General features: G+C 44.5%; 1 protein-coding gene across 1 annotated transcript in view; it reads left to right on the top strand.

Annotated features, from left to right (window-relative positions):
- The window catches only part of FKBP11 (FKBP prolyl isomerase 11), an 88,099-nt gene that overhangs the window by 58,385 nt on the left and 8,442 nt on the right, over positions 1-21,272 (top strand). The window contains exon 4 of the mRNA XM_075334403.1: positions 6,641-6,674. Coding sequence (XP_075190518.1) covers positions 6,641-6,674 — 34 coding nt within the window. The remainder of the gene's footprint in view (positions 1-6,640; positions 6,675-21,272) is intronic.

The raw sequence follows: 21,272 nt of genomic DNA, 5'->3' as shown, positions 1-21,272 counted from the left end.
GCAATTTTTGTGATATTTTATGAAACCTGTCTGTCTTTGCTCCAAAAAGTCCCCCCAAAAACCCATTCTTTATTTTCTTTAAAACTCAAACTGCTTGTGCCATTTTGAAAAATTTGGTGAAAAAAACAGCAACAGATAGCAAAAGACCAAAAAGAAAAGTGACTTAAAAACACACAATTGATAAATCGGTGCCAAAGTGCTGACTGAATGCAATAACCTCTAGAGGAATCTTACTACACATTGTTGTATATTCAACTCAATAAGTTGTAAATCTCTGTCTCACAGGGGATTTGGAGCACTGTATCACAGCTTTTACATATTTAGAAAATGGATTCACTGGTTTAGGTAAACGAGTTATCCAGGGGTTGTAATGGCCACCGGGGACATGCTGAAGACCTTCATCTTAGTCCTTCCGTGATGCTGAGCCTGTGGCTGGACTTCATAATGCTGATTGACAGCCGACTCCCCGCTGCCTAATCGATATAATGCCAGCAGTGACAGCCCATTGACAGAGTCGCCCATAAGAGGAAGATGTTGACATGGAGTAGCTGAATCACCATGCGGAGTAGTGAATACCATTCTATGGTGGCACTAAGTATAACCGGCAGGTAGTTACTTCTGATAGACACGACCTGACATTTTTTTAGGTACTGTGATGATGTGACTGTAGGTAAGTGAGGGACAGGGTCTCCTAAGCTGTCCCTCACACTATGGATCCCAAGGCTATTCCTAACATCAGGGTTACCTCTAATGGTGGAGATGCCTGAGTCCCATGCCTGGCTAAGTTCCTGACCAGAACTGATCTGATTCCCCCTTCCCACGAGAGAAGGAAAGGGCAGGAGAGATGGAAACACAGATGAAGACAGACAGAGAAAACCAAAACTCTGCACACTGCAAACACACAGGAACTAACAATGAGAGACTCAGGAGAAAAGAAAGAGAAGGAATTCAGCAAAACGACAACAAAAGTTAACATCACAACCGCACACAGCAACAAGTACTACCACCTCCAGTTAGTTTGGAGCACAACACTTCACCAGACCAGCTAAGATAAACTATAGCTGGCATTTATGGAAGTGTCAAGACAGCATATAGGAGGGGAGCAGATGTGATTGGCTCTCCCACAAGATGTGATCAAAGATGATTCACAAGCAGAACAACAGAGATTAACCCTTGCTATCCTGCATTTGAACTACCAATCTGTTGGTTGACACCTGAGTCAGCCTGCGCTGATTAGACCTTAGAGAAGTTATCAGGTGGAGTGTCAGAATCAGTAGTCTGAACAGATCCAGCCACCATGACAGTTGACGATGTTTGTAAAAACCTCCGTGTAACAGGTACATAGTATAACAAAAACTAAAAAAGAGCATGGATAACTTCTTCAAACAGGATACATTACTCAATTTACAAAACTTCTTGATGTTTCATTGAAGTTAACCTTTAGGGGTACTTTGCACACTACAACATCGCAAGCCGATGGTAGCGATGCCGAGCATGATAATCCCCGCCCCCGTCGCAGCTGCGATATCTTGTGATAGCTGCCTTAGCGATAATTATCGCTACGGCAGCTTCACATGCACTTACCTGCCCTGCAACGTCGCTCTGGCCGGCGAACCGCCTCCTTCCTAAGGGGGTGGGTCGTGCGGCATCACAGCAACATTACACAGCAGGTGGCCAATAGAAGCAGGGGGGGAGAGATGAGCGGGACGTAAACATCCCGCCCACCTTCTTCCTTCCTCATTGCAGGCGGGACACCTATAAGGAGATGTTCCTCGCTCCTGCAGCTTCATAAACAGCGATGTGTGCTGCCGCAGGAACGAGGAACAAGATCGTAACATCGGTCCTTTCCAAATTATTGAAATAACTGACGCTACACCGATCATACGATATTGACGCTTTTGCGCTCGTTAATCGTAGTAAAAAGGATTCACATACTCCGATGTAGACAGCGACGACGGATGTGCGCCACTTTCGATTTGACCCCACCGACATCGCACCTGCGATGTCGTAGTGTGCAAAGTACCCCTAAAACTTTAACTTTCATTCTAAAATGAGACTCCAAATGCTAAAGTAACCACCATCAAATTCTGAAAACAGAGCAGCTGTCTGGTATCTCCCAGCAGAAAATGTAATGTTTAGTCCGGAGGGTATGATGGAAATTAACTTAATGAGTTTGCGTATCCAGCTTGTATTAAATGTCATTCTTTTTTTATTTGACAGCTTAGAAAATGCAGACCACAAAAGTCTAAGCATTTCTGCTACTATTGTCATTAACTAGTCATATGCCGCAGGTCACTAGTCACCAACATCCCATGCAAAACCTCCTTGGGCTAAAGGTTTATTCACACAAGCCGGTAGTGTGTCTCACTGCAAAACATTCTCAGTTTACTCCATTACCACATTTCAGCAATGCAGCTTTTTGCCACACAGTTTTTACAGGTGAAACTCTGATTTTGTTTTTAACCACGACTGCTGGCCCTTGTAGATACATCAAAGGGATTAACGAGTAGTCACTTGTCATACATTTATGGCATATCTATGGAGATAGTACATGCAGATCTCACCAAGGGAACCAGCGTTTATTGTAAGAACGGGACCCCGTTACGTACTGATGTCAGCGGAGAAGAGGTTGGAGTTCCTTTACAAATAAATTGAAATTTCAACCATCTCTCTGATTTCATTTGTCAGGGCCCCGATCTTGAGATAGGGGCTGGTCTCATTTTCAGAATCCACATGGGAATGCCCTTTAAACAAAGTAGCTATCATCTGAATATGGAAAATGTCATATAGTTTACATATTTATGTTAATGCCTAATTTTGTTTTTTTATTACTTTCCATATTCATATGCTTCAGCAGTTTTCTTTTTTTACTTTCATATTGCAGTGAAATTAACAAACCAAATAGCAGTAATTCATGAAAGGGTGTGTGGTTATGTGCATTAAAAGATGGGGATAAATGTATGAAGGATGGTGGGTCCCCATTGATCTCGAGAGTGGGAGTCTTGTGGTGGTTGTGAATCCACACTACGGCTTCATTCATTGTCTATGACACTTAAGCGCACGTTACACGCTACGATATATCAAACAATATGTCATCAGGGTCACGTCGTAAGTGACGCACATCCGGCATCGTTTGACATATCGTAGCGTGTGACAGCTACAAGCGAGTGTGAACCAGCAAAAATACTCACCTTATCGTTGCTCGTTGACACGTCGCTCATTTTCTATAAATCGAACGTCCGATTATTCATTGTTCCCGAGGCAGCACACATTGCTCTGTGTGACACCCCGGGAACGATGAACACAGCTTACCTGCGTCCCGCCGGCAATGCGGAAGGAAGGAGGTGAGCGAGATGTTTACGGTTCACTTATCTCCTCCCCTCCACTTCTATTGGCCGGCCGCTGTGTGACGTCGCTGTGACGCCGAACGTCCCTCCCCCTTTAGGAAGTGGATGTTCGCCGCCCACTGCAAGGTCGTTAGGGAGGTAAGTACGTGTGACGGAGGGTTATGACTTTGAGCGACACGGGCAAGAAATTGTCCGTTCCGCACAAACGATGGGGGCGGGTGCGATCGCAAATGCGATCGCACAAGGAATTGCAGCATGTAAAGCAGGTGTTAGACTGGAGTCACACTGGTGTATGACTCGCACGAGTGGAATGTGAGGAAATCTTGCATTGCACTCGGCCCCATGTAAGACAATGCTGCAGCTCAGATCTGCATGTTTTTCTGAGCCCTAATCGGACTGAGGAAAAAATCGCAGCATGCTGTGATTGTCTGCGAGAGCCGTGTCACTCGTACCCATACACAAACATCGGATGGCACTCGGATGTTATCCAAGTGCGTGTGCTATAAACACAGGCTGACAATGGAGGGCTGTGACCCGATCGCAGAATCGGGTCACAGTCGCATGACACTCGGCTTACACTCCAGCAGAGCCTGAGCCACGGTTCATTCGATATCGCATCCGTGGCTGTCGCATCGGATGCCATACGCTAATGTGACTCCAGCCTTATGCGGGTGTCACACGAGACGAGCGATGCATCGTCGGGGTCACGATTTTCGTGACGCACATCCGGCATCACTTGCGACGTCGTTTCGTATGACACCTCCGAGCGGCGCAGAATCGCTCACAAATCGTGAGTCGTGTACTCGTCGCTTATTTTTAAAAAATTGTTCATTTTTAATGGCGCCGATTGTTCATCGTACCCGGGGCAGCACACATCGCTCCGTGTCACACCCCGGGAACGATGAACACAGCTTACCTGCGTCCCGCGGCTCCCGCTGGCAATGCGGAAGGAAGGAGCTGGGCGGGATGTTTACGTCCCGCTCATCTCTGCCCCTCTGCTTCTATTGGCCGGCCGCTGTGTGATGTCACTGTGACGCTGAACGTCCCTCCCCCTTCAGGAAGTGGATGTTTGCCGCCCACAGCGAGGTCGCTCAGCAGGTAAGTGCGTGTGACGGCGGTTTAACGACTTTGTGCGCTACGGGCAACTAATTGCCCGTGACGCATAAACGACGGGGACGGGTACGATTGCTCGTGCAATCGCACGATAGATCGTACCGTGTGAAGCCCGCATTAGACTACGCTTACACAATCAGCTGTTAGTGAGTTTTCGTTGTTGCAGAATTAGCTTACGTGCGTTTTTCATTGCGTTTTTATGTGCATTTTTTATCATGCGTTTTTATCTCATTTTTTACTCTGTTTGGTGTGTCATGCTTTAAATAAAGCTGTTTTATTACTTCTTGGTATTTGACTTTGAGAAAACTTTATTGTAATGCATTTCCACTGCGGATACATACTAAAAACGCATGTGCGTTTTTTTACCTCTGATTTTGCACATCTAATGTCAAGCTATGTGCCCACGTGGCGTTTTTTTTTGCATTTTTTCATTTTGTTTTCCTCGCTTTTTTTAATCAATAAAAGCAAGGAAAAAGCATCCCAGCAAAGTCTATGAGAATCATGAGTTGCTGTCACACACTGCTTCTTTTTTCCTTGCAGATTTTGTTGCTGAAAAAACAAGCAGCATGTCAATTGTTTCTGTTTATTTCCTGCGTTTATATAATCCCATGCAATGCTTTATCACTACAGGGGATTATAGCGCAGCACTTCGCCTCACACATCGTGCAAACAGCATGGTGTGTGAGGCTCTCCATAGGTCAGTAACCCGGGGTCATCATGGTGAAAACACAGGGTTACTATGGCAGCGATTGGGTCTCTGTGATTGCATTACAGGGACCCGATCACCAGGGAGAGGTAAGCGATTGCTTTCCTTGCCTCCAGAATGCTGCGATTGCACTGATCGCAGCATTTAGGGGGTTAAACTGCTGCTCCGGGAAGTGAGAGCCGGGTCCTTGCTGTAACATCAGCCGGAAACCTGGCGGTGATTGGGTGAGTACAGCTGCTAAACCCCCGCCATAAGTAAAAAAAAAAAAGCACAAAAAGAAGCAGGAAAAAACGCACAGACGTTTTTTCTGCCAAAATATGCTTTTTAAGGGGAGAAAAGAAGCACACAAAAAGCAACGTGGGCACATAATCTATGGGGAAAAGCTGCACAGAAAACTCAGCGTGCTTGAAAGAAACATTGACAGGTTGCGGATTTCACAGAAGCACATCTTGGAAGTTTATGATGATTAAAAAGAAGCGCAGTCGGCAAATTTCTATAAATCTCGTCCACTTTGCTGGAACTTTAAGACATTGTGTTTTTAATGTAGCAAAAATATGCCACATCAAAAACACTTCAAAACCTCATCATGGCAAAGGTAACCTTATAGAGATGGCCAACTACAGCGCTCAGCAGGGTTCACCAGTTCCATAGACTTTGGCCATGTGCGCACGTTGCGTTCAGTAACTTGCAGAAATGAACGCATCCTCTGGCAGAATTTGTCATTGTCAAATATGGTTTTGACCACATAAACGAGGAAATATGCAAGCGTTTTTATAGCGTTTTGACCGCGTTTTACATGCATTTTCAGTGCTTAAATTGAGATGCGTTTTCAATACAAATACACAACTAAATAAAGTTTGACCATTCAAACAGTAGGAAAAAAATGATAAAAAAAAAAGTAATAAACTTTAAATCAAACACTATAATGATAATTTACCGAAAATGATTAATGAGATTTAATAATTATGTTCTAAATAAAGTAAAAGTATTGTTTGACTCATTTTTTAAAGTCGAGCTGGATGTGAGGGCAAATGGAAACCTCTTGACCTCACTATAATGCCAAAAACGCATGCGTTTAGCATCAAAAAAGCATGTAAGACGCTAGAAATTTCTTCAAGGATGCGTTTTGATAATTCTCATTGACTCTAATGTTAGCAAAACGATGCCAAAATGGCAAAAACAACTGACATGTTGCTTCTTCAAACGCAGAGATTTTGACAAATTTTTGACACCAAAAACGCTGCGTGTTTAAAAGCATCGTGCGCACAAGAAAGCCCTATTTCCCATCGACTTTGCCTGGAAATGAAAACACATGCAATTTTGCATTAAAACGCTGCAGCTCTAAATGCTTTGGAAACGCATGCAAAAACGCAACGTGCGCACATGGCCTTTGTTGCAGTAATTAATGAATATGTAGTCAGTGTAGAGACTTATACATCCATTGAAATTAATAGTTTTTTTTCTATGTTTTCAGGTTTAGAAAAGAGCCTTCTGGGAATGTGTGTTGGGTGAGTATCTCAGAATCGGAATAGTGTCCATCTTCAGCCATCGATCTTTTCTGCCCTGTACTCTTCGTACTCTTGTACTATCATTCTTTGTCTCCCTGGGCTGCACACAGAAAGATAATGTTGGATCACGTAACTGGTGCATCCAATGCCATAATCCTGGGTATTTGGATAAGTGTGATATAAATATCCTATCCCATATAATTAACTATAACAAAACAACCTTGTGAAACTTGTATTCACCTTTTGCTTCCCACATATTCTGCTAGTTTGCTTTCTGTCTCTTTGTTGAGATGGCATAGTTGGCTTTGTTGAAGTCTTAGTACATCATATTCTCATCTATTGATAGTATTATATAGATAAAAAGCACTTGATGAGATTCTCCCACAGAAAAATGAATATCAGCTCTTACATCTCTTTTGCTCAGTTTTCTTTGTCCTATAATCCAAGCCACATATCTCTGAACAGCGGAGCTACGGTATGTGGCTTTGAAATAAATAATAGAATGTTTGATATATACCAGGCCCTGCCATAAAGAATGGTATTTTAATGGTAGAGCCAGGTTGGATTTGCAATAACCTCTCAAATCTGTTGAAAATGAGTGATGTATGAGGATTTGTTTAGTTGTGACCTTCAGTTAGCCATAGTATAAAATGAGCATATTTTATTTATAGTCAAAATATCACATTTAACTTAAAAAAGGGGTCCTCCAGCAGTTTATTGCTTTCTAGCCCTTCTCTATGAAGTGCTCCTAAACAATGGTTATTTTGTATTTATAATGGAGAAATGCTAGACCAAGGGTGAAAACTACCATAGTCTTCTATGGCAAAAAAGCATCAGGAATTACAATAAAGGATTATACAGTGACAAGGTCAATGGCATATGCATGTGGCACTTGAGTAAAGTATTAGCTCAAGTCTTATCCAGTGCAAGATTGTTTTACTTAGTATACAATTAAGCTGTCCTAAATTGATTGATTTATTTAGGCCTAGGTTTAAGGGCCCCTTCACACGTCCGTGCTAGGTCCGTGCCCGTATGTACCAGAGACACGGGCACACGTATATGCGGGTGCACGTGACACGCGCCGGAGAAACACGTGGCATTGTAAAAAATAAAAAAAACACAAACTCTCCTCCACGAGCCCTGCAGTCTCTGCCGCGGCTGTCACCTACATCCGACACCCAGTGAATTTGAACAACGCGTTCAGTTCTTCTTCACTGGGGGCCGGAAGCAGCATCAGCGGGGCGGGGCCTGTGACGGACGCTGTCATTCAGCACCACAGACAGCTCCGGAAGAAGCAGGTAAGGCGGGGCTTTCCATTCTCCGTGTGTTATTACGTATAACATACGGTGAACAGGAATGTGCCACAAACACGGCACACGGGGAGCAAACCACCCCTTTAACACGTACGTGAAAAAACTGATCGTTTTTTCACGGACGCGTGAAGGGGGCCGAAGAGAAAGGTAAAGCTTTCTGTGGTACAGGTATACAGAAAGGGGTAGTGATCTATTTAAGGCTGTAGTCACATTAGCTTATGGAATCCGATGCGAGAGCCCACGGCTCAGGCTCTATTGCGATTGTTAGCCAAGTGTCTTGTGATCGGGTCACATCTGCGGAGGAGAGGGCGGGCGCTGCGGAGGAGAGGGAGGGGTTAATCTCACTATCTCCTCCATTGTCAGCTTGTGGGTATATCGCACTGCACTTGAATAACATTCGAGTACAGTCCGATGTTTCTCTCGCACCCAAAAACTTGAATAGGTGCGAGTGGCACAGCTCTCGCAGACAATCCCAGCATGCTGCGATTTTTTCTTCAGTCCGATAACGGCTGAGGAAAAACCCGCAGATGTGAGCTGCAGCATTGTCTAACATGGGGCCGAGTGAAACGCGAGATTTTCTCACATTGTGCTCGTGCGAGTCATAGACCAGTGTGACTCTGCCCTAAATCAGATTATTTCCTTGAGGGAGATGGGCTCACAGAATTTGATCAAATTTTGCATTTAGGGTGCCCATACATGAGATAAAATGTGCACTTAGGGTGCCATTTGGCTGACAGCTATCTCTCTCAACACTAAAGCCTGCTTTACACGCTGCAATGTGTCTTACAATGTGTCGGCGGGGTCACGTCGTAAGTGACGCACATCCGGCATTGTAAGTTACATTGCAGTGTGTGACAGGTACGTGCGATTGCGATTGAACGTTAAAACGTTCATCGCATACACATCGTACCTGTCTCTAGAATTGCACGTCAGATTGTTCATCGTACTCGGGGTAGCGCACATTGCAGTGTGTGACACCCCGGGAACGATGAACAGATCTTACCAGCGTCCTGCGTCTCCCGGCCCACAATGCGGAAGGAAGGAGGTGGGTGGGATGTTTACGTCCCGCTCAGCTCCGCCCCTCCGCTTCTATTGGCCGGCTGCCGCATGACGTCGATGTGACGCCGAACGTCCCTCCCACTCCAGGAAGTGGACGTTCGCCACCCACATCGAGGTCGTATGGACGGGTAAGTACGTGTGACGGGGGGTTACTCGTATGTGCGGCACGTTCAACAAATTGAACGTGCCACACATACGATGGGGGCGTTGCAAATCGCATACGAAATCGTATGCAAAATTGCAACGTGTAAAGCAGGCTTAACATACACATCAAGGCTCCTTTCACAAGTCCGTTTAAAAAAGCGCACGTGCGGCACATTCCATTTGACCATCCATATGGCCGTCGTGTGTACGTGTGTGCTGTCCGTGTGACATCAGTTTTTTATGTGTTAAAGATGTGCAGAGATAGATAACTACATCTAATAGCGATCTATATCTATTAGACAAATAATAATTAATTGAAAAAAAGCCAATATGGGGCCCCCCTAATTTTGATAACCAGCAAAGGTAAAGCAGACAGCTGTGCACTGATATTATCAGACTGGGGAGGTCGATGGTTATTGTACCCTTTACAGCCTAAACATTCCAACCTACAGGAGCCCCAGAAGTGGCACATCACATTGGATGCATCGATTCTGTCTCTTCCCAATTACTCTGGTGCATTTTCAATCTGGGTAATGATAGTTGGAGTTGATGCAGCCCTATAGTATCAACTGGCATCAAGCCATGGTGTTAGTGATGGAGGGGTGTCTAGTAGACACTCGCATTACTAACCCATTAATAAAAAAAGACACACAGAAAATAAAATAATTTATTTCAATAAACACTCCCCAAAACTTTCCTTTATTTACCATTTTATTAATGCAGTTCTGCAGTAGTCCACCAAATCTGGCTTAGTCCAGAAAAGGATATCTGAAAAAAACCAGAGAAAAATAAAACAAGACATTTACCCTTAAGGAAAAAAAGATTCCCAGCATCTCTGACGTAGTCCAGGGAGGATACCAGTGAACAAAGTCTATGAACCATCCTTCTGACACGGACGTTTGAAAATCAACACAGATATTAATGTGTTTACGTGTGAACGTGTCTCCAGGTCGTTTAACCATACTGGGAACAGGGACCTGTGAAGGCGGCCTAATACTAAGCCAATCTGTCTTTAAGGCCTCTGTCACACGTTCGTGCCTCCGGTACGTGTTTGCCAGTTTTTTCACGTACCAGAGGCACGTACACACGTGGACATATGATTTCATAATGGTTTGGAGACACGTAAGTATTTTGGAACGGAACATGTGTCCGTTCCGTACTTATGTGTGTCCGTGTGTTCCTCACTCCTCACGCCGACATGTCCACGTTTTCTCCGGCACCAAGGGTGTAACACGGTCGGCACCCGTACCACACGGATGTAGTGTGGATGTGGTCCCGTGTGACACACGCCGGAGAAACACGTGTCATTATTTTAAAATAAAAAAAAAAACACATACTCACCTCCACCAGCCCTGCAGAATCTTCCGCTCCAAACAGTTGCTGCCGGCCGCCGCTCATTATGAGCGTGTAAAGGAGGTGAGCGTGTTGTCACGGGCTCTAATCTCCGCCCATCCGCTCGGCCAGAAGCAGCATCAGCGGGGAGTGGGCGGGGCTGGAGCCGAAGATCAGAACCGTGGACAGCAGCCAGGACCACGTGAGTATATAAATTACCGGTTCTCCGTGTGTTATCGCGGATAGCACACGGAGAACACACGTGGACCACACGTACCGGAGACACGTACTTACCACACGCAACACGCAGGGAAAATACGTGTCTCGCGGCACGTGTGTAATTTCCACGTGAGTGTGGCCGGGACCAAAGAGGGAGAGGGTAGTAAAGCTCTGCCAGACTGCTCTGACAGCAGCTTATATCCCTTGAAACCCACCCGCCTGACCCTTACCAATAAGTCAATAGGACGCTTACACATCATAAGGTTGACAGGTCCCACTGAGATGGGCAGATTTGTCAAACTTTAATCCTATTTGTATAAGGGGTGTTTAAGAATAGAATTTTATTTTAAGTAAATAAACTTGTTTGGATGTTGCACAAAAAAATACTTGCAGCACACAAGTATTTGTGGAGCGACTTTTACCATTCACAGGTGTACATCCTGTCTCGGAAATGGTTCTCCATTGATTTCAGTGGAGCAATGAGCTTGCATTAAAATCTGCAATAGATCAAATAATATCTGTAAAAGAAATCTGCATTTTAGTTCACAACTAAACCTAAAATGCTGAACTATTCCAGACATTACAATAAGTCTGCAACTTCTGAACTTAGTCAAATGTTTAAGTATAGTGCACCGCAATACAGTAAAGCTGGTGTCACACATAACGACGACGACAACGACGTCGCTGCTACGTCACCATTTTCTGTGACGTTGCAGCGACGTCCCGTCGCTGTCGCTGTGTGTGACATCCAGCAACGACCTGGCCCCTGCTGTGAGGTCGCCGGTCGTTGCTGAATGTCCAGCTTCATTTTTTGGTCGTCACTCTCCCGCTGTGACACACACATCGCTGTGTGTGACAGCGAGAGAGCGACGAAATGAAGCGATCAGGAGCCGGCACTGGCAGCTGCGGTAAGCTGTAACCAGCGTAAACATCGGGTAACCAAGGGAAGACCTTTCCCTGGTTACCCGATGTTTACGCTGGTTACCAGCCTCCGCTCTTGCTGCCAGCGCCGGCTCCTGCACTGTGACATGTGGCTGCAGTATGCATCAGGTAATTAACCCGATGTATACTGTAGCAAGGAGAGCAAGGAGCCAGCGCTAAGCAGTGCGCGCGGCTCCTTGCTCTCTGCACTGTGACATGTAGCTGCAGCACACATCGGGTTAATTAACCCGATGTGTGCTGCAGGAGAGCAAGGAGCCAGCGCTAAGCGCGGCTCCCTGCTCTCTGAACTGTGACATGTAGCTGCAGCACACATCGGGTTAATTAACCCGATGTGTGCTGCAGGAGAGCAAGGAGCCAGCGCTAAGCGCGGCTCCCTGCTCTCTGAACATGTAGCACAGCGACCTTATGATCGCTGCTTCTGCTGTGTTTGACAGCTAAGCAGCGATCATAACAGCGACTTACAAGGTCGCTGTTACGTCACCGAAAATGGTGACGTAACAGCGACGTCGTTGTCGCTGTCGTTTAGTGTGACACCAGCTTAATTCTTACTAGCAATACAACATGCTTGCATACATCTTGTGCCCAAAGTGCTGCTGCAACTTGGTGTTTGTTTGCGTTTGCATTGCAGTCACAGCAGATTTGCACATTTATGTCATAATGTTAGGAATTGCTGACTAAGGCTAGGGCCCCACTTTGCGTTTTAGGTGCTTTTTAGGTCTGTTTTGAGAAGCACCTTTTTCATGCCAAAAGGCATGCGTTTTGATTTCCCAGCAAAGTCTATGGAAAATGGGGATTTCTAGACCCCAGTTTTCGTTTTAAAACGCTGCGTTTAATTTGCATATTTTGTGGCAAAAACCATGCATTCAAAGAAGCAGCATGTCAATTGTTTTTGCCATTTTGGGTGCGTTTTGCTAACATTGAAGTCTATGAGAAATGGCAAAAACCAAGATTCCAGCAAATTCCTGCGTTTTACCTGCTTTTCCAGTGCAGAAAACATGCGTTTTGTCTTCAAAAACGCATACTTTTTGGACATCAAAAACATTATTTCATATGTCCGTTTACACACACATAGTCCGACAATTAAAAATAAGAATTTTACTAAATTATTGCTATTTTTCCATTAAATATATTACCGCTATAATTTCATTAAATTAATCTATTTTCATTATTTTTCACAAAAATATAGATTTGTTTCTTTTTTTCCAATTTTTTCATTGAGTATGATTATTTAAACTTTATTTAGCAGTGTCATGATGTTCAAAACGCATATATCAAAACGCAGGTGGAAAAGCAGGTAAAAAGCGCTGAAAACGCATCTAAAACGCGGTAAATACGCATGCATTTTCAGAGCTAAATTTCTGAAAAAGGCAACTATGGTCAAATCAATTAAGCCAAAAACGTGCGTTTAGAACTGCAAGTAGATGAACGCAAAGTGGGGCCCTAGCCTTAGAGCGCATTTAGATGGGGCGATAATCATGAATGAGCATACTTAGGGAAGTATTTCCCAATTATTGGCCAGTCTAAACAGGCAGGCGTTAACCCTACAAACAAGCACAAAATGCTCGTTCATTGTGTGTGATGATATTTAACCAAACATAAAGTGAATAGGTCAACTCAGAAATTATTTACTTGCATTAATTTGCAGGTAAATAGCATTTCAATGCTGGTTGGCCACCATAGTGAAATTATGACTAATGGGAGAAAATTAGTCCCAGGAGCCACTGCCTTCCAGGCATGGGGGCGGGCACGGAACTGTTAGGCTATGTGCCCACGCTGCTGAAAATGCACGGATTTTGCCGTGGATTTCTCGCGGAAATGCCGCGGATTTTTCAGAAATCTGCAGCACAGCTACTCCCCAGCCATTTCTATGGCATTTGGGAAATGCTGTGCCCACGCTGCGGATTTTTCCGCAGCGGAAATCATGCGGATTTCCGTGCGGAAAAATTTGCAGCATGTCAATTATTGTTGCGGATTTACCTGCGGATTTTGCCTATTCAATTGAATGTAAAAAAAAAAAACGCAAAATCCGCAACAGCTAAAGGCTACTTTACACCAGACAATCTATCGTGCGATAGATCGTCAGGGTCACGGTTTTTGTGACGCACATCCGGCATCGCTGGCGATGCCAGCCTGTGTGACACCTCCTAGCGACGCAGTATCGCTCACAAATCATGAGTCGTGTACTGCTCGCTAGGTTCCATAATATCATTTAATTTAGTTGTTCATCGTTTCCGGGGTAGCACACGTCGCTCCGTGTGACACCCCGGGAACGATGAACAGCAGCTCACCTGGGTCACGCGGCCGCCACCGGCTATGTGAAGGAAGGAGGTGGGCGGGATGTTTACGTCCCGCTCATCTCCGCCCCTCCGCTTCCATTGGCCGGCGGCCGTGTGACGTCGCTGTGACGCCGAACGTCCCTCCCACTCCAGGAAGTGGACGTTCGCCGCCCACAGCGAGGTCGCACGAGAGGTAAGTATGTGTGACGGGGGTTACTGACTTTGTGCGACACGGGCAGCGATTTCCCCGTGACGCAAAAAGGACAGGGGCGGGTACGATCGATTGTGAAATTGCACAATCGGTCGTACCGTGTAAAGCCCCCTTTAGAGTCACTACATTGTGAGCGGTGGCTGTATTCACACCCATTGAAAGCTAGTTCTGCAGCAAATTTATACAGAGCATACAAATTGCAGGGGCGTGCTTACAGTATAGTGATCAGTGCTGTGAGTGGGTATTGTAGCCACTCTATGTACACCCCTATGACTGGAAGTGACAGGTTCCCTTTTAAAAATCACTGCTCTCGGCAGAACATTATTCTTTGTAAACAGAACATGTGCTGCAGAGAACATAGCCTATGCTCACAGAATGATAGTATGAACGATTATTCTGTGTAATTAGTAGTATGGTCAGCCTGTCCGAAACAGGCCATTACAGGGGTACTTCGGGGTGATAAAAAATTATTCTAATAGCCATGCCGTCATAAATCTAAAGATAACATCCATAGTGTTTCCCATCCTCACAGTACGTGCAATTCTCTGTAACACTGGAGCTGCTCCTTGGTGCTCCCCCTCCCTTCTAGGACCTTACATCACATCTCAGGGAGCGTAGCCTGCTTCCAGCTAGTAGCTGCCAGGTCCCTGATAACATCAGCTTTTCTGCAGTCCGAGAACAGGGGTCATGGTGGAGGTTGTGTCCATCTCCCCCTGTTGTCGTACTGCAAGAAGCAAATATCAGGAACCCGGTAGCTACTAGCAGGTAGCAGGCCACTCTTTCTGATGTGTGATGTAAGGTCCCAGGAGGGAGGGGGAGCACCAAGGAGCAGCTCCAGCGGCACACTGAATTGCAGGTACTGTGAGGATGGAAAACAACATTATTGATGTTATCTTTAGAGTTTGAGAGCATTGTCATTAGAATAATTTTTTATCTCTCCAGAGTATCCCTTTAAACAACTGCTGATTGTCTTGCATGTAGCTGGTCAGCGGTCATTAAACAGATGTTGTTGGCTTGTCTACATTCTTCATTACTTTTTATCTTTTGTGCTATTTTATTCTGTCTCCATAACGTTCTAACCAGCTTTTCTAAAGTCCCAATAAATACAATTTTACATGCAGATGGCAAAGCTGTCATGTATAAAGCCTCCTCTCGGGTGTTTGTTCTTTCCACACTCAAATCATCACAATGTGTCCACAGTAAATGATTCGCTTAGACAGACCTGGCAGGACTCTAAAGGTCGTTGGTCTATAAAACACATCACCTTTCCAGTAGTGAATCATTTTCCATGCCAGGGAAAACCACTGAGCATCGGACCAAGCGATAATAAATAGAATTATGTATGTCTGTTGTGGAACTTGCAATTAAATGAAATGATTGCTGTTGTCTTGGTTAACATTATTTAATCTTGGATTATTAAATTTCACACTCTGTGGTTTGTATGCAAATTTTATATTTCAGTGTTATGGCATTATTTCAGCAAATGTATCTAGGGAAAGCTTGGTACCCCTCCATGCACAAAATCCATTTTCTTATGGTCATTAACAACTGATTGCAAACTGCATTTTTCTTGTTAAGAATACCTGGCACTAACAAGCATCTGTAGATGTAGTGTAGTCAGAAATGCTGCTCCTGTTGTCCTGGTTGGGCTCGTCTTGTTGTTGGCTGCACCTTGTTCTCTACTTTACATCTCTCTCCCAAAGGGTACATTCCCACGATCTGGAAGACACTGCGTTCTAGATGCCATGTCATCCCTCCTTATTTCTCAGAGGAGCATTGCGGCTTAAAGTCTCCTCACTGGCATGCTGGAATGGTGTGTCAGTCTCCATTGGGAGAATAGCTTCCCCTTTAGGCTACATCTTAGGCTCTCATACAGCCAGATCAGATCTCATACTTTGCACTGATGAGGGACAACCATCCTGAAACACCATGTCTACAAACTGAGGTTCTGACCTGGCATAAATCCTAAGTCATATGACAAGACTCGTTGGAGGGTCACTTTTGACTTTTAGGATTGCTACTTCCAATAGGTGGCATTAGAGTTCGTCTTCTTCCTCCCTGAAGGGATAATTTGAATCCCTCCTGGTGAGATATGAGTGTTGTCCGCAGGAGAACGCAGTGTCCATGCCCACGATCAGGGTGCTGGGCGCTCTGGACTTTCGTTGAGAACACATGCGTCTCCGCAAGCATAAATTGACACTCTGCTGCTCAGGAAGCCGCACCGCAGTCAATTTGCGCTACAGAAAAAAAAAAAAGCACAGTGGGCATTGGATTTCTACAAATCCCATCCACTGTCCTTCTACTGTACAATGCATCATTTTGAAAGCAGGGAAAATACGCTGCATCCAAAACTCTGCAAACACTGATTGTGAGAACATACCCTAAGGGTATGTGCACATGATCAGTGTTTGCAGCGTTTTGGACGCAGAGTGTTTTTGCTGCTTCAAGAACACTGCGTTGTACAGTAGAAAGACAGTGGATGGGATTTCAAGAAATCTCCTGTCCACTGGGCTTTTTTTCCAGTTATAACTGACATACGGTGTGGCTTCCCAGGATGTCAATTTATGCTTGTAGAGAGGCGAGTGTTATCAGCAGGGAGAAAACAGCTAAAATCCGCGGCATCCCAAACCCTGATCATGGACACGGGCAGCTGCGGTCTCCTGCGGAGAACACTCTCGTCTCACCAGGAGGGATGACACTGCATCTATAACGCAACCTATCTGGATTGTGTACACATATCGTTATTGTCCACCAACCCCCTCTCAGCACAAATGTTAACATAATCCCCCTACCCTCAATTTTCCGCAGAGGGAGGGGTACTGCTACAGCTGCCCCCTTACTACAAAGTTCCTTATGTTCTCAAATATTGCTGGTTACAGCTGTTATACTTAATATTTTATATCTTGCTTTATCATTTAAACACTTTATTTTTATATACAGTGACTTGCAAAAGTATTGGGTCCCTTGAATTTTTCAACCTTTTCCCCACATTTCAGGCTTCAAACATAAAGATAAAAAATTTAATGTTATGGTGAAGAATCAACAACAAGTGGGACACAATTGTGAAGTTGAACAAAATTTATTGCTTATTTTAAACATTTTTTAAAAAAATAAATAACTGAAAAGTGGGGCGTGCAATATTATTTGTCCCCTTTAAGTTAATACTTTGTAGCGCCACCTTTTGCTGAATTGAACCTGAATTGTAAAGCGCTACGGAATATGTTGGCGCTATAGAAATAAAGATTATTATTATTTTGCTGCGATTACAGCTGCAAGTCGCTTGGGGTATGTCTCTATCAGTTTTTCACATCAAGATATTGAAATTTTTGCCCATTATTCCTTTGAAAATAGCTCGAGCTGAGTGAGGTTGGATGGAGAGCGTTTGTGAACAGCAGTTTTCAGCTTTTTCCACAGATTCTCGATTGGATTCAGGTCTGGACTTTGAATTGGCCATTCTAACACCTGGATACGTTTATTTGTGAACCATTCCGTTGTAGATTTTGCTTTATGTTTGGGATCATTGTCTTGTTGGAAGACAAATCTCCGTCCCAGTCTTAGGCGGGCTTTGCACGCTGCGACATCGGTAACAATGTGTTACCGATGCTGCAGCGATAGTCCCGCCCCCGTCGCACGTGCGATATCTAGTGAAAGCTGCCGTAGCGATTATTATCGCTACGGCAGCTTCACACGCACATACCTGCCGTGCGACGTCCCTCTGGCCGGCGACCCGCCTCCTTCCTAAGGGGGGCGGGTCGTGTGGCGTGACAGCGACGTCACACGGCAGGCGGCCAATTGAAACGGAGGGGCGGAGATGAGCAGGATGTAAACATCCCGCCCACCTCCGTCCATCTCATTGCAGCCGGGAGGCAGGTAGGTGATGATCCTCGCTCCTGCGGCTTCATACACAGCGATGTGTTCTGCCGCAGGAGCGAGGAACAACATCGCACCTGTCGCTGCACCGGCATTATGGAAATGTCGGAGGCTGCAGCGATGATACGATAACGACGCTTTTGCGCTCGTTCATCGTATCAAAAAGGTTTTACACGTTGCGATATCGACTGCGACGCCGGATGTGCGTCACTTTTGATTTGACCCCATCGACATCGCACGTGCGATGTCGCAACGTGCAAAGCCGCCCTTAGGTCTTTTGCGGACTCCAACAAATTTTCTTCAAGAATGGTCCTGTATTTGGCGCGCCATCCATCTTTTCATCAATTTTAACCATCTTCCCTGTCCCTGCTGAAGAAAAGCAGGTCCAAACCATGATGTTGCCACCACCATGTTTGACAGTGGGGATGGTGTGTTCAGGGTGATGAGCTGTGTTGCTTTTACGCCAAAGATATCGTTTAGCATTGTGCCCAAATAGGTCGATTTTGGTTTCATCTGACCAGAGCACCTTCTCCCACATGTTTGGTGTGTCTCCCAGGTGGCTTGTGGCAAACTTTAAACAACACTTTTTATGGATATTTTTGAGAAATGGCTTTCTCCTTGCCACTCTTCCATAAAGGTCAGATTTGTGCAGTGTACGACTGATTGTTGTCCTATGGACAGACTCTCCCACCTCAGCTGTAGATCTCTGCAGTTCATCCAGAGTGATCATGGGCCTCTTGGCTGCATCTCTGATCAGTCTTCTCCTTGTTTGAGATGAAAGTTTGGATGGACGGCCGGGTCTTGGTAGATTTGCAGTGGTATGATACTCCTTCCATTTCAATATGATCGCTTGCACAGTGCTCCTTGGGATGTTTAAAGTTTTGAAAATCTTTTTGTAACCTAATCCGGCTTTAAACTTCTCCACAACAGTATCATGGACCTGCTTGTTGTGTTCCTTGGTCTTCATGATGCTATCTGCGCTTTAAACAGAACACTGAGACTATCCAGAGCAGGTGCATTTATACGGAGACTTGATTACACACGGGTGGCTTATATTTATCATCATCAGTCATTTAGGACAACATTGTATCATTCAGAAATCCTCAATGAACTTCTGGAGTGAGTTTGCTGCACTGAAAGTAAAGGGGACAAATAATATTGCACACCCCACTTTTAAGTTATTTATTTTTTTAAAAAGTTTAAAATAAGCAATACATTTCGTTTAACTTCACAATTGTGTCCCACTAGTGGTTGATTCTTCACCATAACAATAACATTTTTATCTTTATGTTTGAAGCCTGAAGTGTGGGAAAAGGTTGAAAATTTCAAGGGAACCCAATACTTTTGTAAGGCACTGTATAGAATAGATAGAAAGATAGAATAGATAGAAAGAAATAACAGAATAGTTCAATAAAGGGATTGCTAGCTTGGCCAACTGTTTTTTTTTATTTTTGTTTGTAAAAAAATGACATGAAAGCCCCCCATTTTTCATATCCAGCACAAGAACAGCAGCTGCAGGCTGTAACCCTCAGCTGTCTGCTGTACCTTGGCTGGCTATGAAAAATTGAGGGGATCCCACACTTTTTTTGTAAGTATTTGATTTATTTAAAAAAAAAAAAAAATATGACTTCGGTTCCCCCCCCCCCATTTTTCTATAACCAGCTAAGGTACAGCAGACAACTGGGGGCTGATATTTTTAGGGTGGGAAGGGCCATGGTTATTTGGCCCTTTCCAACCTAACAATAGCATCCCACAGCCGCCCCAGAAGTGGCGCATCCATAAGATGCGCTAGTTCTGGCACTGGACCCAGCTCTTCCCATTACCCTGGTGCGGTGGCCATCGAGGTAATAAGGAATTAATAACAGCCCACAGATGCCACTAAGTCCTAGATTAGTAATGGCAGGCATCTATGAGACACCCACCATCATTAATCTATGAGTGAATAGAAACACAAACTCCGAAATAATGCTTTATTTGGAGTAAAAGACAAAAAATCACCCTCTCACCACTTTATTAACCCCCCAAAAACCCCTCCAGGTCTAATGTAATCCACACAAGGTCCCAGCAACGATGCTTCCAGCACTGCTACATATCTGAAACTCAAAGCGAGAGTCATAGAACAAGACTGCCCGCTGTGAGATCCACACAGCAACTGAAGTGAGCCGCGCGATAAGCGGTGACATCACTCAGGTGAATTCCAGCCACAGCTTTAGCCCTCCAGCAAATACTGGTAGTGTAGTGTAGTATAGTGACAGCAAATCACCTGAGTGATGTCCCACTATCGCGCGGTTCACTTTAGTCGCTCACAGTGGGCAGTCTTGTTCTATGATGCTAACTGTGAGGTTCAGATATGTAGCAGTGCTGGAAGCTCGTGGGACCTCATATGGATTACATCGGACCTGGAGGACTATTTAGGGGGTTAATAAAGTGGTGAAAGAGAGTGCTTTTTTTGTCTTTAATGTCAAATAAGGGATTTTTTGCATGTTTGTGTTTATTTACTTTCACTTACAGATTAGTAATGGGGGGTGTCTCAGAGACATATTCAAGAATCAGTGCTAGGTGAAAAAACAATGTTTACATAGAAACGATTTTGTTCAGTAGTATTTACAATTCATTATATTTATTGTACACAGGATTGCTGCTCTTGAGTGGAGCGGTTTTGGGGCACAAAGCACTTTAACGATTTTTGATACCACTTTTTTATCTATACTTATTGGATATCATTATATATCAATTTCTGATTAATCCTGCATCATCATATAGTAAGGCCCATATTATATGATTTACGACTACTGAGGGTTAGAACCCTCCCTCTTTTCCACAAATGTATGAATTGAGGTAAATGAGGGTTCTATAAAAGTCAATAAGTGGGGTTATCTTGTTATCTATTTAGTCCTTACCCCCGGTTGACAGTAAAGGACATTGTAATTGGTGCTTGTAATGTGTACTTATTTTTAGGCCTCCTCTGCACCCCCTTTTTCCCAGACTAGCTGCACTGGAGATCAGCATAGGGACATAAGGGTAGGCCATCACGCTTAATTAGGGTGCCAACCTCCGCGGCAAGGTAGGGTAATTATCAGGGTGTGTGTTCAAATCCTGATTTGTACACTGTAGCACTTTATGTCCTTATATATAATACTAGCAGGTGGCCCGATTCTAACGCATCGGGTATTCTAGAATTTATTGTGTAGTTAATGTATGATTTTTGTTATATATATAGATGTTGTTGTGT

This window comes from Anomaloglossus baeobatrachus, chromosome 2, assembly GCF_048569485.1.
Source record: "Anomaloglossus baeobatrachus isolate aAnoBae1 chromosome 2, aAnoBae1.hap1, whole genome shotgun sequence".
NCBI classification, from domain to species: domain Eukaryota; kingdom Metazoa; phylum Chordata; class Amphibia; order Anura; family Aromobatidae; genus Anomaloglossus; species Anomaloglossus baeobatrachus.
This window is presented reverse-complemented; position numbering and strand designations above follow the sequence as displayed.